This window comes from Bufo gargarizans, chromosome 4 (assembly GCF_014858855.1).
Source record: "Bufo gargarizans isolate SCDJY-AF-19 chromosome 4, ASM1485885v1, whole genome shotgun sequence".
Taxonomy (NCBI): Eukaryota; Metazoa; Chordata; class Amphibia; order Anura; family Bufonidae; genus Bufo; species Bufo gargarizans.
In genome coordinates this window covers 401,263,099-401,278,234 of record NC_058083.1, presented here as the reverse complement: position 1 = coordinate 401,278,234, position 15,136 = coordinate 401,263,099, and the positions used below count along the sequence as shown (strand labels likewise).

General features: G+C 46.3%; 1 protein-coding gene across 4 annotated transcripts in view; it reads left to right on the top strand.

Annotated features, from left to right (window-relative positions):
- Window positions 1-277: 277 nt before the first annotated feature.
- The window catches only part of LOC122934511 (interferon-induced, double-stranded RNA-activated protein kinase-like), a 75,386-nt gene continuing 60,527 nt past the window's right edge, over window positions 278-15,136 (top strand). For all 4 annotated transcript variants that reach the window (XM_044290027.1, XM_044290028.1, XM_044290026.1 and 1 more), the window contains exons 1-6: window positions 278-607; window positions 4,157-4,267; window positions 4,700-4,835; window positions 6,683-6,729; window positions 7,942-7,990; window positions 14,143-14,246. In XM_044290027.1, the coding sequence (XP_044145962.1) occupies window positions 4,164-4,267; window positions 4,700-4,835; window positions 6,683-6,729; window positions 7,942-7,990; window positions 14,143-14,246 (440 nt within the window). In that variant the 5' untranslated portion in view covers window positions 278-607; window positions 4,157-4,163. The remainder of the gene's footprint in view (window positions 608-4,156; window positions 4,268-4,699; window positions 4,836-6,682; window positions 6,730-7,941; window positions 7,991-14,142; window positions 14,247-15,136) is intronic.

Genomic DNA, 15,136 nt, shown 5'->3' with positions numbered 1-15,136 from the left:
TGCGATCTGATGCGGCTGACCCACGACCGGCGCTTGTGCATTGCACGGGTCACACACGTTCGTGTGAACTCGGCCTAACTTCCTTTTTTTTTTTTTTGCGGATCCATTGAAATGAATGGGTCCGACCGTCCGTATAAGGAACAAAAAAACGTAACAAAAAAAACGTTGTGCGCACAGGGTCTTTTTATTTCGCTCAGTCACAGGCCTTTGCACAGTTTCGGTTTCACGATCATTACTGAGGAGAAACGAAACTGAAACCTCAAGTCAGTCCCAGCCCTGCACCCATCTCCCTCCATTCCTGTGCCGCTCCGGGAGCCGAGAGCAGCCGTTCCTGGATAGATACTTCTGACATTGCGGGAGTGTGAACCCGCAGACCCCCTGCGACCTGGAGGGAGTGTGACCGCACAGACCCCCCTGCGACCTGGTGGGAGTGTGACCGCACAGACCCCCCTGCGACCTGGAGGGAGTGTGACCGCACAGACCCCCCTGCGACCTGGAGGGAGTGTGACCGCAGAGACCCCCTGCGACCTGGAGGGAGTGTGACCGCAGAGACCCCTGCGACCTGACAGCGGAGCCTGAGACAGGATAGTAGCGCCGAGGACTACAGGTGACGTGTCCATAGAACATGCTCTGCGGCTATGGGGAAACTACAACTCCCAGTATCTCCGGGCCATACTAATCTGCAGGAGAGACCCCAGAGTTTTACCACATGACACCTTCCTGGTTTATTTCTAATGTGCATCTTGTAGCTGTAGCTTGCTAGGTAATGCTGAGAGTTGTAGTTCCCCAGGAGAGTTGTGAGGGATGTAAAAGGTCTATGCTGTATATATAGCGGTATGTTCATGTATAGAAAATACTGTAACGTAACTGTCCAGCGCTGTGGGTCTTCGGATGCAGGTTTTTCTGGCCAGTGGAAGTGCATGTCCACCCCGTGCCTGGTTTTTGTATCCTGGGAGTCCATATGTGGTTTAGCGCTATTCAATAGGGCCACGAGAGTATCCACGACATGCAAATGGTAATCTGTATTAGTCACCGATTTTTAAAAAAAAATATTTTTTAATGCAGATATAATACAAACAAATACGGTATTTAGGGCCAGGGCTGCGTGAAAAACGAAAAATATAGAACATGCTACTATTCCCACGCAACGCAGAACTGATGCGTGAAAAACAACACTCATGTGCACAGACACATTGAAAGGAATGGGTCAGGATTCAGTGCGGGTACTATGCGTTCACACATCGCACCCACGTGGAAAACTCGCTCGTGTGAAAGGGGCTTTAGTTTCCCACCGCTACTTTACGACGACTCATAAATTAGGCCCATCTACAGAATTCCTTGTTCATGGGCCGCCCCCTGGCGCGCTCCCGCTCTGCTCCTGTCCAACCAAACTGCCGAACACAACATAAAACGGTGCCACTAAATATTGTTTATGGTGTGCGCCTGTTCCCCTCCCCCGCCTTGTGTTTTTATATAGGAATGTATTTACCCCCTTGTAATGTCACTGCCTCTGGTATGAAATATACTGGCAAAAAATACTATGACAGGACGCCATTTAAAAAAAAAAACGCAACACAGATTGCCACTTGAAGCAGGGACAAAGCAAATAAATTTAAAGGGTTTCTACCACTTTGATTTCACATAATTAGGTGTCAGACACTAGCGATCCGCTAGTGTCTGCTCTGCCAAACTATCCTGCTATAATAGCTTTTGGGGCAGCCGTTTACCTAAAAAAAGAACTTATATTGATATGTAAATGGTCAATACTCCTGCTCCGTACAGTATTGGAACAAAGTTTTATGCAAATCAAGTCGATTCCCTCATCCCTAGTTGTAATTACACCTGCTCACCACTGCGGTTGCAACACCGAGTAGAGGCAGAGTGGGTACTGGGGTCTTGACAAACAGCTGATTGGCAGATGTACCGATGGTCAGCCCCTGCCGTTCTGATATTGATTACCTATCCTGAGGATAGGTCATCAATAGTGTTGAGCGAATCGGGCTTCAGATCATAAATCTGTCTCTATACAGCATTAGGCCTCCTGCACACGGACGTTTTTGTTCCCCGTTTACTGGCCGTTTTTAGCGCTCCGTATACGGTCCGTATACGGAACCATTCATTTCAATGGTTCTGCAAAAAAAACGGAATGTACTCCGTATGCATTCTGTTTCCGTATTTCCGTTTTTCCGTTCCGTTTTAACATAGAACATGTCCTATTATTGCCCGCAAATCATGGTCCGTGGCTCCATTCAAGTCAATGGATCTGCAAAAAAAACAGAACACATATGGAAATGCATCCGTATGTCTTCCGTTTCCATTCCGTTTTTTCTGAACCATCTATTGAAAATGTTATGGCCAGCCCAATTTTATCTATGTAATTACTGTATACTGTATATGCCATACGGAAAAACAGAACAGAAACGGAAACAAAAAACGGAACAACGGATCCATGAAAAACGGACCGCAAAACACTGAAAAAGCCATACGGTCGTGTGCAATAGGCCTTAAAATGTATTGGCTCCGTGGAGCTAAACTTTGCTTTACCTGAAGTTGTGTGAGACTTCACTGAATGAATTTAAAAACATTTAAAATTAGGAATCCGAAGTCTGTTATGGTACTGAGGAACCAGCCAGTACCAAACCGACTTCGGATTCCTAATTTTAAATGTTTTTAAAGGGAACCTGTCACCGGGATTTTGTGTATGGAGCTGAGGCTATGGGTTGCTAGATGGCCGCTAGCACATCCGCAATACCCAATCCCCATAGCTCTGTGTGCTTTTATTGTGTAAAAAAAACCGATTTGATACATATGCAAATTAACCTGAGTCAGGCACAGGTCTCATCTCAGGTTCATTTCCATATGTATCCAATCGTCCTCAGCTCTATACACAAGATCCCGGTGACAGGTTCCCTTTAAAGAAGCAGAAATGAATACTGAATGAATTCATCAAAGTCTCGTGTAACTTCGGGTGAAACCAATACATTTTAATGCTGTACGGAGGCAGGTTTCTGAAAGCCTTAAAACAAAGTGTTTGAACGAGTTGACTTCGGAATGATAATCTGAAGCTCGGTTCGCTCATGCCTAGTCATCAATATAAAAAAAGCGGGCAACCCCTATATATCAGCACTATACTGATATTTGCTAGAAGGCTGAGCCAGAGACGCGAAGCTTGCTGGGAAACGCTGGAGGCAGGCCTCGGGTGTTCACTAGGCCGTGGCCTGCCTGCACTGACATCAGCACCCCGCGATCTTATTTGTAGGGTGTTGATAGGAGACAGAGGAAGTTACCTCCCTCTGCAACCGCATTCATGCCACAGGCGCTATTGCCTGCAGCATGTAAGGGGTTAAACAGCCTGGATTAGCGTTCCTGCCAGTCTGGGCCGTTAGGCGTTCCAGCAGAGAACATGGCTACGGACGTAGCCAGGCACCCCTGGTTCCCCACTATCAATTATGGGATCCGAAGGGGATCCAGGTAGTTTCCGGCACAACTGCCGGCTTTCGGACAGACAAGTTTTTGTGTGGCCAACAGCCAGCATTTATGCCAGAACAGGCTGCCAAAATAACACCAGAGTGAACCTAGTGTAAAAAAGAACGTGCCATTACCTTAAGGCAGGAATGCTCAACCTGCGGCCCTCCAGCTGTTGTAAAACTACAACTCCCATCATGCCTTGCTGTAAGCTGATCGGTATCGGCTGCCCGGGCATGCTGGGAGTTGTAGTTTTGCAACAGCTGGAGGGCCGCAGGTTGGGCATCCCTGCCCTAAGGCTTCATGCACATGGCTGTGTCCATATTTCAGTCTGCAAAAAGTGGATACCTTCCATGCGCACTCCGCATTTTTCTCACTCCTACTAATCGTAGGACAAGAATAGGACCGGTTCTATCATTGCGGAACGGCCACATGGATCCGCTAAAAATATGGATGTGTGCATGACCACATAGAAATGAATGGGGGAGTGTGCTAGCTGCAAAAAAATGCAGATAGCAAATGGATGAGAAATATGATCATGTGCATAAGCCCTGACTGTAATTTGTACACTGTGTGCGTATACCCTCAGTGGATCTTACTGTCGATCTAGTGGATCTAGTGTCCTTTGTCCACCTGCGTATGATACTTTTAAACACAACATGTGACACGTGATGAATGTTTTTCTCTTCAGGTACATTATGGCAGATAAGAACTATAAAGGGTTGCTAATACGCCACTGTGATTTGTCTGGGCTGACTTTTCGCTTTGAGGAATGCAGGACAGGACCATCTCATGATCCAAGGTACAGAGGAATCTGAGCTGTATAATGTTTTCTGAATACCCGTTTGAGTAATTTATTGGAGCTGTAGGGGGGTTTGGGTGGCGTAATTCTACACCAGGAATCATCAGCAGCCTTCAGCACTCCAGCTGTTATGAAACTACAACTCCCAGCATGCAGACTTATTTGGCTGTTCTTGTAACTCCTATAGCAGTGAAAGGAAGACTCTGGGAGTTGTAGTTTCAGAACAGCTGGAGTGGCAAATTTGCTGATCCCTGTTCTACACGGTAGACAGTTAGCATGCAGGCATCTCTTATGTGGAATTTGTTGTATATTTGCCGCAGATTTCACCCTTTGCAGGTCCTCTGAATGTGGCTTCAGGTTTATGTCCCCTGCTTTACTGCTATTGTATATTTCTGTCATGCTGAAACCAATGATATATTCCCTTTTTTTTAGGTTTACTTCCTATGTGTTTATAAATGAAGAAAAACTTGGAGAAGGACAAGATAAAACAAAGAGGGCGGCTGAGAACCTTGCATGCAAAATGGCTTTGCTTGCTCTGCAAAACCAAGATCAGGAAAATCGTGAGACGGTGGGTTCTTATAGTAGATTCAAGGAGTGGGGCAATATGTACACTCTTATCTCCCAACTTCCTGATTTGAGTATACATTTTGACAATTTTCTTTAAAGAGGTTGTCCAGGATTTTTTTTTTTTATGCCCCTCCCCTTTCCGCCACAGGGCCTGTAAAGAAAGCTATACTTTCCTGCTCCCTGCGGCAAATTTCCTGCACAGAAGGGGTAATGTGCACCACTGCGACCAACGGCTGGCCTCACTTGTGATGTAAACCCAAGTGGCTTTTCATTGCTGATTCACGTGCTGCTTAGGGACACATCACCACTGAGGCCAGTCATTGGCTGCAGCAGTACACGTGTTTTAATCTGTGCAGAAAATTTAGATGTAGGATTGTAATTCCAGTGAAGTCAGCCCAGGAGGCACCTGAACAGAGCTGTGTGGAGAAGGTACGTATAGCTTTCTTCACATGTCCCACCTGGGAAGGACAACCTCTTCAAAGTGGCTTTGTCACCCGCATATAGCCTGGTTGGGTTCATGACACTGATTAAAACAATAGCTTTCTTATGTTTGTTGGTTGTATCATTGCAAACAAAAATTCACTTTTAAATTTATGCAAATGAAGTATTCAAGCACCAGGAGGTGGGGTTATGCGGTTCGAGCACTGCTCCAGCGACGCCCCCTGGCGATTTAGATTGACAGCTCTAGACTGAACTCGTGTACAGAATGGCGCGTGCGCACAGCATCTTTACTCTTTGGGATGAAGCCGCTTTGGTCAGCGTCATCGACCCTACCCGGCTATATAGGGTTGATTCAAGTAAACAGAGCTGCTTGAAGCCTAATTTACTTTATACCTTTATTTGCCATAAAAACTGGCACATGCAATTAATAAATTTTGTAGATTTTATGACTTGACAAAGCGGGGCTCATTTTCAAATAAGGAAGGTGGGAAAAGTAAAACCGGTAATAAATGTAGGGTATGGCATTTGTGCTACTTTTTTTAATCAGAATTTTGGCACACTGACGTTAGTAAATCTGCCCTAATGTTTAATTTACTTTAAAGGGGTTTCTGCTTTGGACATTCTTGACAACTACCCGATTGAGGTTGCTGAGATCCCCAGCCATCAGTTGTAAACTGTAGGGAAATCTGATAGCAAGTGTTCAACTCCCTTGCAGTTCCACTTCAGGGCAAACTAAGCATGATGCAGTGAGTGGTCTTTAGAAATTGTAATGCACAAACTCTCTGAGACACTGTTTAAAGATACCTTCGACTCTGGTTTATAGATGAAGGTATTTAAAGGAGAGGGGGCGCCCTCTGTAAAGGCTCCATTCACACATCCGCAAATGGGTCCGCATCCGTTCTGCAATTTTGCGGAACGTGTGCGGACCCATTATTTTCTATGGGGATGGAATGGATGTGAACAGCACACAGTGTGCTGTCGACATCCACATTTGCAGAGCGCAGCCCCGACCTTCGGCTCCGCAAAAGATAGAACATGTCCTATCCTTGTCTGCAGCTGCGGACAAGAATAGGCATTTCTATAGGGGTGCCGGGTGGGTGTGTTGCGGATCCGCAATTTGTGGGTCCTCAGCACACCACGGATGTGTGAATGGAGTAACTCAAAATACTTTAAACAGGTTGTCTTGTTTCAGGCATTGGAGGTATATCAATAGGATACGCCACCAACATTTGAAATGTGCGGGTTCCGTGTCCAGAATGGGCCCCCCAAAGTGAATGAGAACACACCGTCAATCAATCTCTCTACCACATAATCCGTAGAATATCAAAATAGGAAGTCTTGTTTTAACAGTGTACATTACTTGTCCATGTCATCTAAAATCTGCAATTTCTTCTGTTTGTTTTGCAGGCTCAGGCAGTAGGAAACTCTGCTTCGCCAGGCGGTCCTGTAGTAGGGTAATTCAGATACTGGTTAATAATTGTAGTCCTATAAATGCTTCCATAATACATGGTGTTTTCAAATGTTACTTCCCAAGCCTGATATGAGTGACTGTAATCTGTGCAACAGATCTGCAGAATATTTTGGTACTATGTAAGAAATGGGAAAAATAAAATTAAAACTGAGAATTGTGTGAGGGGCATCACCATTTTTATTGTTCTTATGTTTTGTGCATTTATCATGTAGAGAAAGTGAATACAAGGCACTTACTAATGTATTGTAGTTGTCGACATTGCTTCCATTGCTGGCTTGATTAATTTTTCCATCACATTATACACTGCACTTTTCCATGGTTATGACCACCCTACAATCTATCAGTGGTGGCTGTGCTGGAAATCCACAGAATAAATTGACATACTGTGAATTTAAAATCCACATCACAGGTCATTTTATGCTGCAGATTTTTTATGATGCATGTGAATGAGATTCGAAAATCTCATCCTCTTTGCTGTTACTTTATGACACAGGATTTTCAACAAGCAATACTCTTAAAGGGAACCTGTCATCAACTTTATGCTGCCCATACTAACGGCAGCATAGAATACAGACAGGTGAGTTGATTTCAGAGGTCTGTCATTTATAAGTTAAAAATAAGTGGTTGCCGAGAACCAACATCACAATCATTGCAGACTGGGTCTGGAAAAGAGTCCCGGCCACCTGAGAAGAGTCATGGTTATTCATGAATTCCTGCTCTTCCTGACCACCTGCTGGTGATTGACAGTCTTCTACCTAGTTTTCTCCCTTTCTCTATAGGATAGACCTGCCAATCATCAGCAGATGGGCGGGGAGAGAAGGAGATTATGAATAACCATGACTCTTCTCAAGTAGATTTGACTCTTTTCAAGGCCTGAGCTTCAATGATTATGATGCTGGTTCTCAGCAACCACTTACTTTTAGCTCATGAGTGACACACCGCTGACATCAGCATTTCTGTCACTAATTTATGCTGCCCTCAGTGAGGTCAGCATAACGTTGATGGCTGGTTCCCTTTAAACTTCAATGAAAGATTTTGTAAGCAAAATGTGTATTGGGACAAGCTGTTGATGAATTGTGTGTCATATTTTAGGTATTATTAAGATATAGTTTACCTTTCTTAATATACTTTATTCTGCTTACCTTCTTAATGAAAATATTATTTTGCTACATTTTAATACTATTTGTTTTTACAGACCTGTAGCAAGTCCATCACTGGTTAATGGAGCAGCCAGTAACATTGTGGTATGAAACCGTATTTTTAATTACACATAATTTAAAGGGGATGCCCAGGTTCTAGATATTATTGATCAATTCGTAGGATAGCTCATCATTATCAGATTGAGGTGGACATGGGAAACATGTATTTAAAAAATCATTGATACAAAAAATGGAAGTTGTTTATGTTTTAGATTTTAACCATTCAATATGCTTTTCTGAATGTATTATTATTTTTTTCTCGTAAATGGCATTGGGGGACACAGCACAATGGGTATATGCCCAGCTGACACTAGAAAAGAAAAGTGTTGGCTCCACCCAGATGGGCTATACCCTCTGCTCAGACACTAAGGTAACCAGCTTTAGTCTAGTGTCCGTAGGAGGCAGACATGACCTGCTGTGTTTTTTTGCAGGTCTTGCTGCTTTTTGTTTTTTATTATTTTTTATTCTCCTGCAGGTCTCGGCCTGCTGCAGGGTGGGGCTCCATTGTGGATATCCACTTTAGTTGCACCCCCTGCGGGCGCGTACTCTCAGTACCTCGCCGGTCACCCAGTCCTCCATTACTGCATCCGCAGTGGCATGCCTGTAATCCCACATATGTGTGAGTTTGCCGAAGGTGGGTATTCTCCCTGCGTCCCTGTCCCATGGGTCTAGGATTAATTCCCCTCTTTTCCCAGGGGGTGGGAGGACCTCATATGGGGGGGGGGACCTGAGAGGTTCCCCTTTTCCCCTTGTTTTCCCCCTGCTTCTAGCATGGCCTGTGACTCCCCAGGGTAAAGTGTTTGCCTTCTTGGGTGGCTAAGGCCTGTATGGTCTGGGCCAAACAGCTTGTTAGGTCCTTACCCACGGATTCTGCTCAGGGGGAGCTCCATCTCCTTGCTTTTCATCTTCTCCAGGCCTCCAGATTCCTTTGTGATGCTTTCCTGGAATTGGCACACCACTCTGGTAGGGCGGTTCTAACTCTGTGGCCATCCGCTGCACGGTTTAGCTTCAGGCCTGGGCTGCGGATGCCGCCTCCAAAAAGGCGCTCATATCTCTCCCATTCCTGGATGGTGGGCTTTTTGGGAAATGTTTGGAGGAGCTTATTTCTGAGGCCATGGGTGGAAAAAGTTTCCTCCTCCCCCAGAACCGTTCCCGCCGCCGTCGTCCTATGACTTCATCGTGGTCTCAGCGTTTTTGATCCTTTCGGGACTCCTCCTCCCATCACGACAAAAAGACTACTCGTCCTTCCTTCAAGGCCAAGACCTCCTGGCACGCCCACCCTAAGCCTTCCAATCCCCAGTCTGCAAAGCCGTTATCTGCATGACGGGTTTGCTCTCTTTTCAGGATCAATGGAGCGCAACCGTGGACGATGCCTGGGTTCTGGAGGTAGTTTTCTCCAGGTACAAAAAATAATTCTCCACCCTTCCCGCAGGTCGGTTCTTCCAGTCATCACTGCCCAGGTCCCCCGACCGGACGGCCGCTTTTTTTCAGGCCGGTCATTCCCTTCACGCGCACGGGGTGATTGTTCCTGTTCCGACCTCGGAAAGTTTTCAGGGGTTTTACTCGAACCTCTTCACGGTTCCCAAGAAGGACGGTGCTCTTCGCCCCATTTTGGATCTGAAGGCGCTCAATTATTTCGCCCGAGTCCGCCACTTTCGTATGGAGTCCCTCAGTTCGGTGATTGCTTCCCTTGAGGTGGGCGAGTTTCTGTCGTCCATCGACATCCGAGACGTCTATCTGCATGTCCCCATAGCTCCTTCGCTTCGCAGTAGGTTCTCTGCATTTTCAGTTTGTGGCGTTGCCCTTCAGCCTGGCGTCTGCCCTGAGGGTTTTTACCAAGGTGTTGGCTCTGCTGGTCGCACTTCTCCGTGCCAGGGTAGTTGCCGTAAAACCCTACCTGGACGATCTCCTGGTGAAGGCTCCGTCCCGGGAGGACAACCTGTCTAGTCTCCACATCACCTTGTTCGTGCTGTCCCAGTTTGGCTGGCTGGTCAATCACACAAAGTCCTCCCTGGTTCGCAGTCAGAGGATGGAATTCCTTGGCATGGTCCTCAACACTTGCCTTGGCCGAGTGTTTCTCCGTCAGGACAAGGTAGTGGCTCTCCAGTCAGGGGATTCTTGACTTTGCGAGCCGTCTCCTCTGCCCATGAGGGTGTGCATGCGTGTTCAGGGCCGGATGGATGCTGCCTTCGAGGCAATTCCTTATGCTCAATTCTTGTCAGGTGTAACAAGTCCTCGTCAGGCCTCATCGCCTGATCCGTCTGTCCCCTCAGGTCCCCTGAGACTTGTGCTGGTGGCTGAATCCACTAACCATCTCCCTCGGCAGATACTTCCTTCCCCTACGTTGGCAGCTGTTCTCCACAGATGCCAGCCTGACAGGTTGGGGGGTTAATCTTCGGGTCTCACTCGGCTTAGGGTCAGTGGTCGATGCAGGGGAGCTCCATACAGATCAATATCCTGGAACTCAGGGCCATTTACCTAGCTCTGTCCTGTTGGACTCACCTCCTCCGCGGTCATCCTGTCCGGATTCAGATGGACAACTCCACTGCGGTGGCTTTTTTAAACCACCAGTGGGGCACGAGAAGCGTGGCGGTCCTGAAGGAAGCCTCTCGCATTCTGCGGTGGGCGGAGGGACACGTTCCCGCTCTCTCCGCGGTCTATATCCCCGGAGTCGACAATTGGGCGGCCGACCTCCTCAGTTGCCAGCGTCTCAACCCAGGCGAGTGGTCTCTCCATCCAGAGGTGTTTCAACAACTCTGTCAGCATTGGGGAATCCTAGACGTGGATCTTTTTGTCTCCCATCTGAACCACAAACTTCCGCTTTACGTCGCCAGGTCTCGGGATCCTCAGGCTCTGGCGGCAGACGCCTTGGTTCTCCCGTGGTCCCAATTCAGTCTCCTATATCTCTTCCCTCCCCTTCCACTTCTTCCTCGGGTACTCAAACGTCTCAAAATGAATCGGGTTCCGACGATATTGGTGGCTCCGGACTGGCCCCGCAGGGCGTGGTACGCGGATCTCATCTTCCTGCTCGCCGACGCCCCGTGGTGGTTACCTCTGCGTCCCAACCTCCTTTCGCAAGGTCCGCTATTCCACCCGAGTTTACATTTTGCTTCATTTAACGGCGTGGCTTTTTATGCCGCGGTCCTAAGGTTCCGCTGTCTCTCCGAGTCGGTCATCCAGACTATGCTTCATGCACGTAAACCCCATTCGGCCAGGATTTACCATCATACCTGGAAGGCTTACTTTGCTTCGTGTGAATCTGGCAAGGTTCACCCTCTCCTTTTTTCCTTCCCTAGGATTCTTGCCTTTCTCCCTCAAAGGTCAGGTCTCGGCCTTGTCTTTCCTTTTCCAAAGGTCCTTGGCTTCTCGTTTTCAGGTTAAGACTTTCCTTCAGGAGGTCCCTCCCTTCCGTTCTCCGATGGAACCCTGGGATTTGATTTTGGTCCTAGATGCCCTTCAGTCCTCTCCCTTCGAGCCCTTGAAGAGGTCTCCCTTTCAAGTTGCGTTTTTGGTTGCGATCACTTCCATTCGCAGAGTCTCCGAGCTGGCGGCGCTCCCGTGTCGGTTCCCCATTTTAGTTTTTCACCAGGACAAGGTTGTCCTGTGCACAGTTCCCTCCTTTCTTCCCAAGGTAGTTTCTTCCTTCCACATTAATGAGGAGATTGTTCTACCTTCTTTCTGTCCCAAACCCTCTCATCCCAGAGAGCGGTCTCTCCACCTTCTGGATGTGGTTTGGATGCTTCGGCTGTATGTCCAGCTAACAGAGTCCTTCCGTCGATCTGACTCTCTCTTTGTTGTCCCTGAGGGCTCACATAAGGGTTTACAAGCCTCCAAAGCTACCATCTCCCGTTGTATTAGGTCGGCCGTCAAGGAAGCCTATGTGGCGAAGGGTCATGAGCCCCCCTTCCGGTTGACCGCTCACTCCACTAGGGAGGTCGGGGCATCATGGGCGGTCCGGCATTTACCTCAGTTCACACCTTCTCCAGATTTTGCCATATTCATTCCTTGGCCTCTGCTGATGCCAGTTTGGGTCGCAAGGTTCTGCAAGCAGCTGTATGCTAGGTTCTTCGCATGGCTGTTTTTTTCCCACCCTCTGGGACTGCTTTGGGATGTCCCATGGTGCTGTGTCCCCCAATGCCATTCACGAGAAAATTGGATTTTTGTACTTACTGTAAAATCCTTTTCTCGTTAGATGTATTGGGGGACACAGATCCCACCCTTGTTGTTTTTTTCTTCATTCCGGATTTCCCAGGACCCTTTGATAATGGTCCCCTTTCTGGTTTAGGACATGTTGGCTTCACTGTTCGTCTTGTATTTTGATGCTCCTACTGCTTTTGGACCAACTGGTTAGCTTAGTGTCTGAGCAGAGGGTATAGCCGATATGGGTGGAGCTAACACTTTTCTAGTGTCGGTCTCCTCGTGGCAGCTGGGCATATATACAAAAATCTATTTTCTAAGCAAAAAAAAACAAGAATGCTGCTGAAATACTTTTGGTGTGATTTTTTTTTTTTTTTAAACAATCAAGTTTTTTGCTGTATCATTTATTTTACAAGCTAACTATGGTTTAAAATAATAAAATAAGTCCATACTAACCTTACCCATTCCTTGGCGCTCCAATTCTGACACTTTTATGGTCGCCCGCCTGTCTCTGTTTCCTGATTCCTCTCGGTACACAGGAAGTGCCCACTCAACCAATCATTGGCTTAAGTGGGTCATTGCTACAATGGCCAGGATCGGAGACAACTCTGATCCTGTTGATCCTCTTGGAACAATAAATAGTGATTATGTCACCTAAATGGTTCAGAGAAAGGGGCCACCCTCTGACACCCTATCACCCCACTCTGCAAAACAGCTGTAGGGAGCTAGTGGGTTGCTATATCGGCCAGGGGTCTAAGAATGGCTTCTACGTCTGCCATCTTTCTGTACTAAGTAGAGAAGTAGCAGGGATTTAAATCAATAAGTTACAAGTTAGGCCTCATGCACACGACCACATCCGTGTCCGTTGTTCCGTTTTCCGTGATTTTCTGCGGACCCATTGACTTTCAATACTCGGAAAATGCACCGTTTGTCATCCGCGTCCGTGATCCGTGTTTCCTGTTTTTGACGGACAACGGTTCACGGACCCATTCAAGTCTATGGGTCCGTGAAAAAACATGGAGGCACACGAAGATTGCCATCCGCGTCCGTGATCCGTGTCCGTAGGCTACTTTAGCACAGACTGATCCGCAGATCCGTCTGCATACAGCTTTTTCAGAGCTGAGTTTTCACTTCATAAAAACTCAGATCCGACAGTATATTCTAACACAAAGGCGTTCCGTTCCCATAGTGATGGGGACGCTTCAAGTTAGAATATACTAAGAACTGTGTACATGACTGCTGCCTGGCAGCACCCGATCTCTTTAGGGGGCTGTGATCCGCACAATTAACCCCTCAGGTGCCGCACCTGAGGGGTTAATTGTGCATATCATAGCCCCCTGTAAGAGATCAGGTGCTGCCAGACAGCAGGGGGCAGACCCCCCTCCCTCCCCGGTTTTTAATTCACTGGTGGTCAGTGCGGCCCCCCCCCTCCCTCCCTTCCCTGTATTAAATTCATTGGTGGCCAGTGCGGAGAAAACTCCGATAGGGACTCCTGACTTTACATTAAAAGTCAATGGGGGACGTATCCGTTTGCAATTGCACCTTATTGTGTCAACGTCAAACAGATCCGTCCCCATTGGCTTGCATTTTAAGTCAGGACGGATCCGTTTGGCTCTGCACGGCCAGGCGGACACCAAAACGACTTTTATTTTAACTTTCCTTCATGTCTGTGGATCCTCCAAAAATCACGGAAGACACACAGAAGAAAAAACGGACACAGATCACGGAACAATGGAACCCCGTTTTGTGGACCGTGAAAAAATACTGTCGTGTGCATGAGGCCTTATACTGTTTTTTTTTTTTTTCAGTACTATATATTAATGAGCGCAGCTCCTCCTGTTCCATATGCTACCTGTACATAGGACATGATATTCAATACATTTTTTAAGTTTCAAAAATGAAAACCATTGTCCAGATTTAAATTGGACCCAAATTATTTTTTTTCCTGAGCATCTGTATGGTAAGCATGATTTTTATGCATACAGAGACAATACATGCATATATTTTATAAACATCTTCACTGTAGAATTATTTAAAAATAATTGCATTATTTTTTACAGGTTGACCAAAATTATGTTGGATTGTTCAATGAATTTTGCCAGAGAAATGAATTGTTGAATTATAGTTTTGAGAATGATCGCAGGGGACCTTCTCATATACCAGAGTAAGTGACATATTATTTTTAAAAAGGATCTGTCACCACAAGATGCAAGGCAGCATGTTATAGAACAGGAGGAGCGGAGCAGATTGATGTGTAGTTTTATGGGAAATAATTCAGCAGAAAGTGTAATTTTACAGCCAGTCGCCAATAAGAGCTCAAAAAGACACATCAATGTATAAATCACAAGTATTACTGAACCTTTTCCCACAAAACTATACATCAGTCTACTCATCTCCTGCTCTATAACATATGCTGCATTTTGTGGTGAAAGGTTCTCCTTAAGGATTTGTTTCTTGACTCTATCCCTACATCTCTCTGATTTATATCTAGTCAATGCACAGGTTCACTTGTTCAGAATTTAGGGGGTCATTTATCAAACTGGTTTAAAGTAGAACTGGCTTAGTTGCCCAAAGCAACCAATTAGATTCCTCCTTTCATTTTCCAAAGATGCTGTCCAAAATTAAAGGTTGAATCTGGTTGCTTTGGGCAACTAAGCCAGTTCTACTTTAAACCAGTTTGATAAATGACCCCCTAAATTCTGAACAAGTGAACCTGTGCATTGACTAGATATAAATCAGAGAGATGTAGGGATAGAGTCAAGAAACAAATCCTTAAGGAGAACCTCTACTTTACACCAGTTTGATAAATGACCCCCTTAGTGTTTAACTAGATAATATGGATCTGATTAGGTTATGCCTGCATCGCTTCTCCTGGTGGACTTGGTCATGCTCCACCCACTCGTGTCCCAAGCACTGTCATACCTGATGGGTATAGATCTATACAGAGGTGCACCTAGCCTTTCTGCTGCCTGTAACGAAAATTGAAATACCACCCCCCTCCCCAATGTCAATTTCTAAATCTAACCCCTTCCCTTCAGCACATGTCCCTTCGGC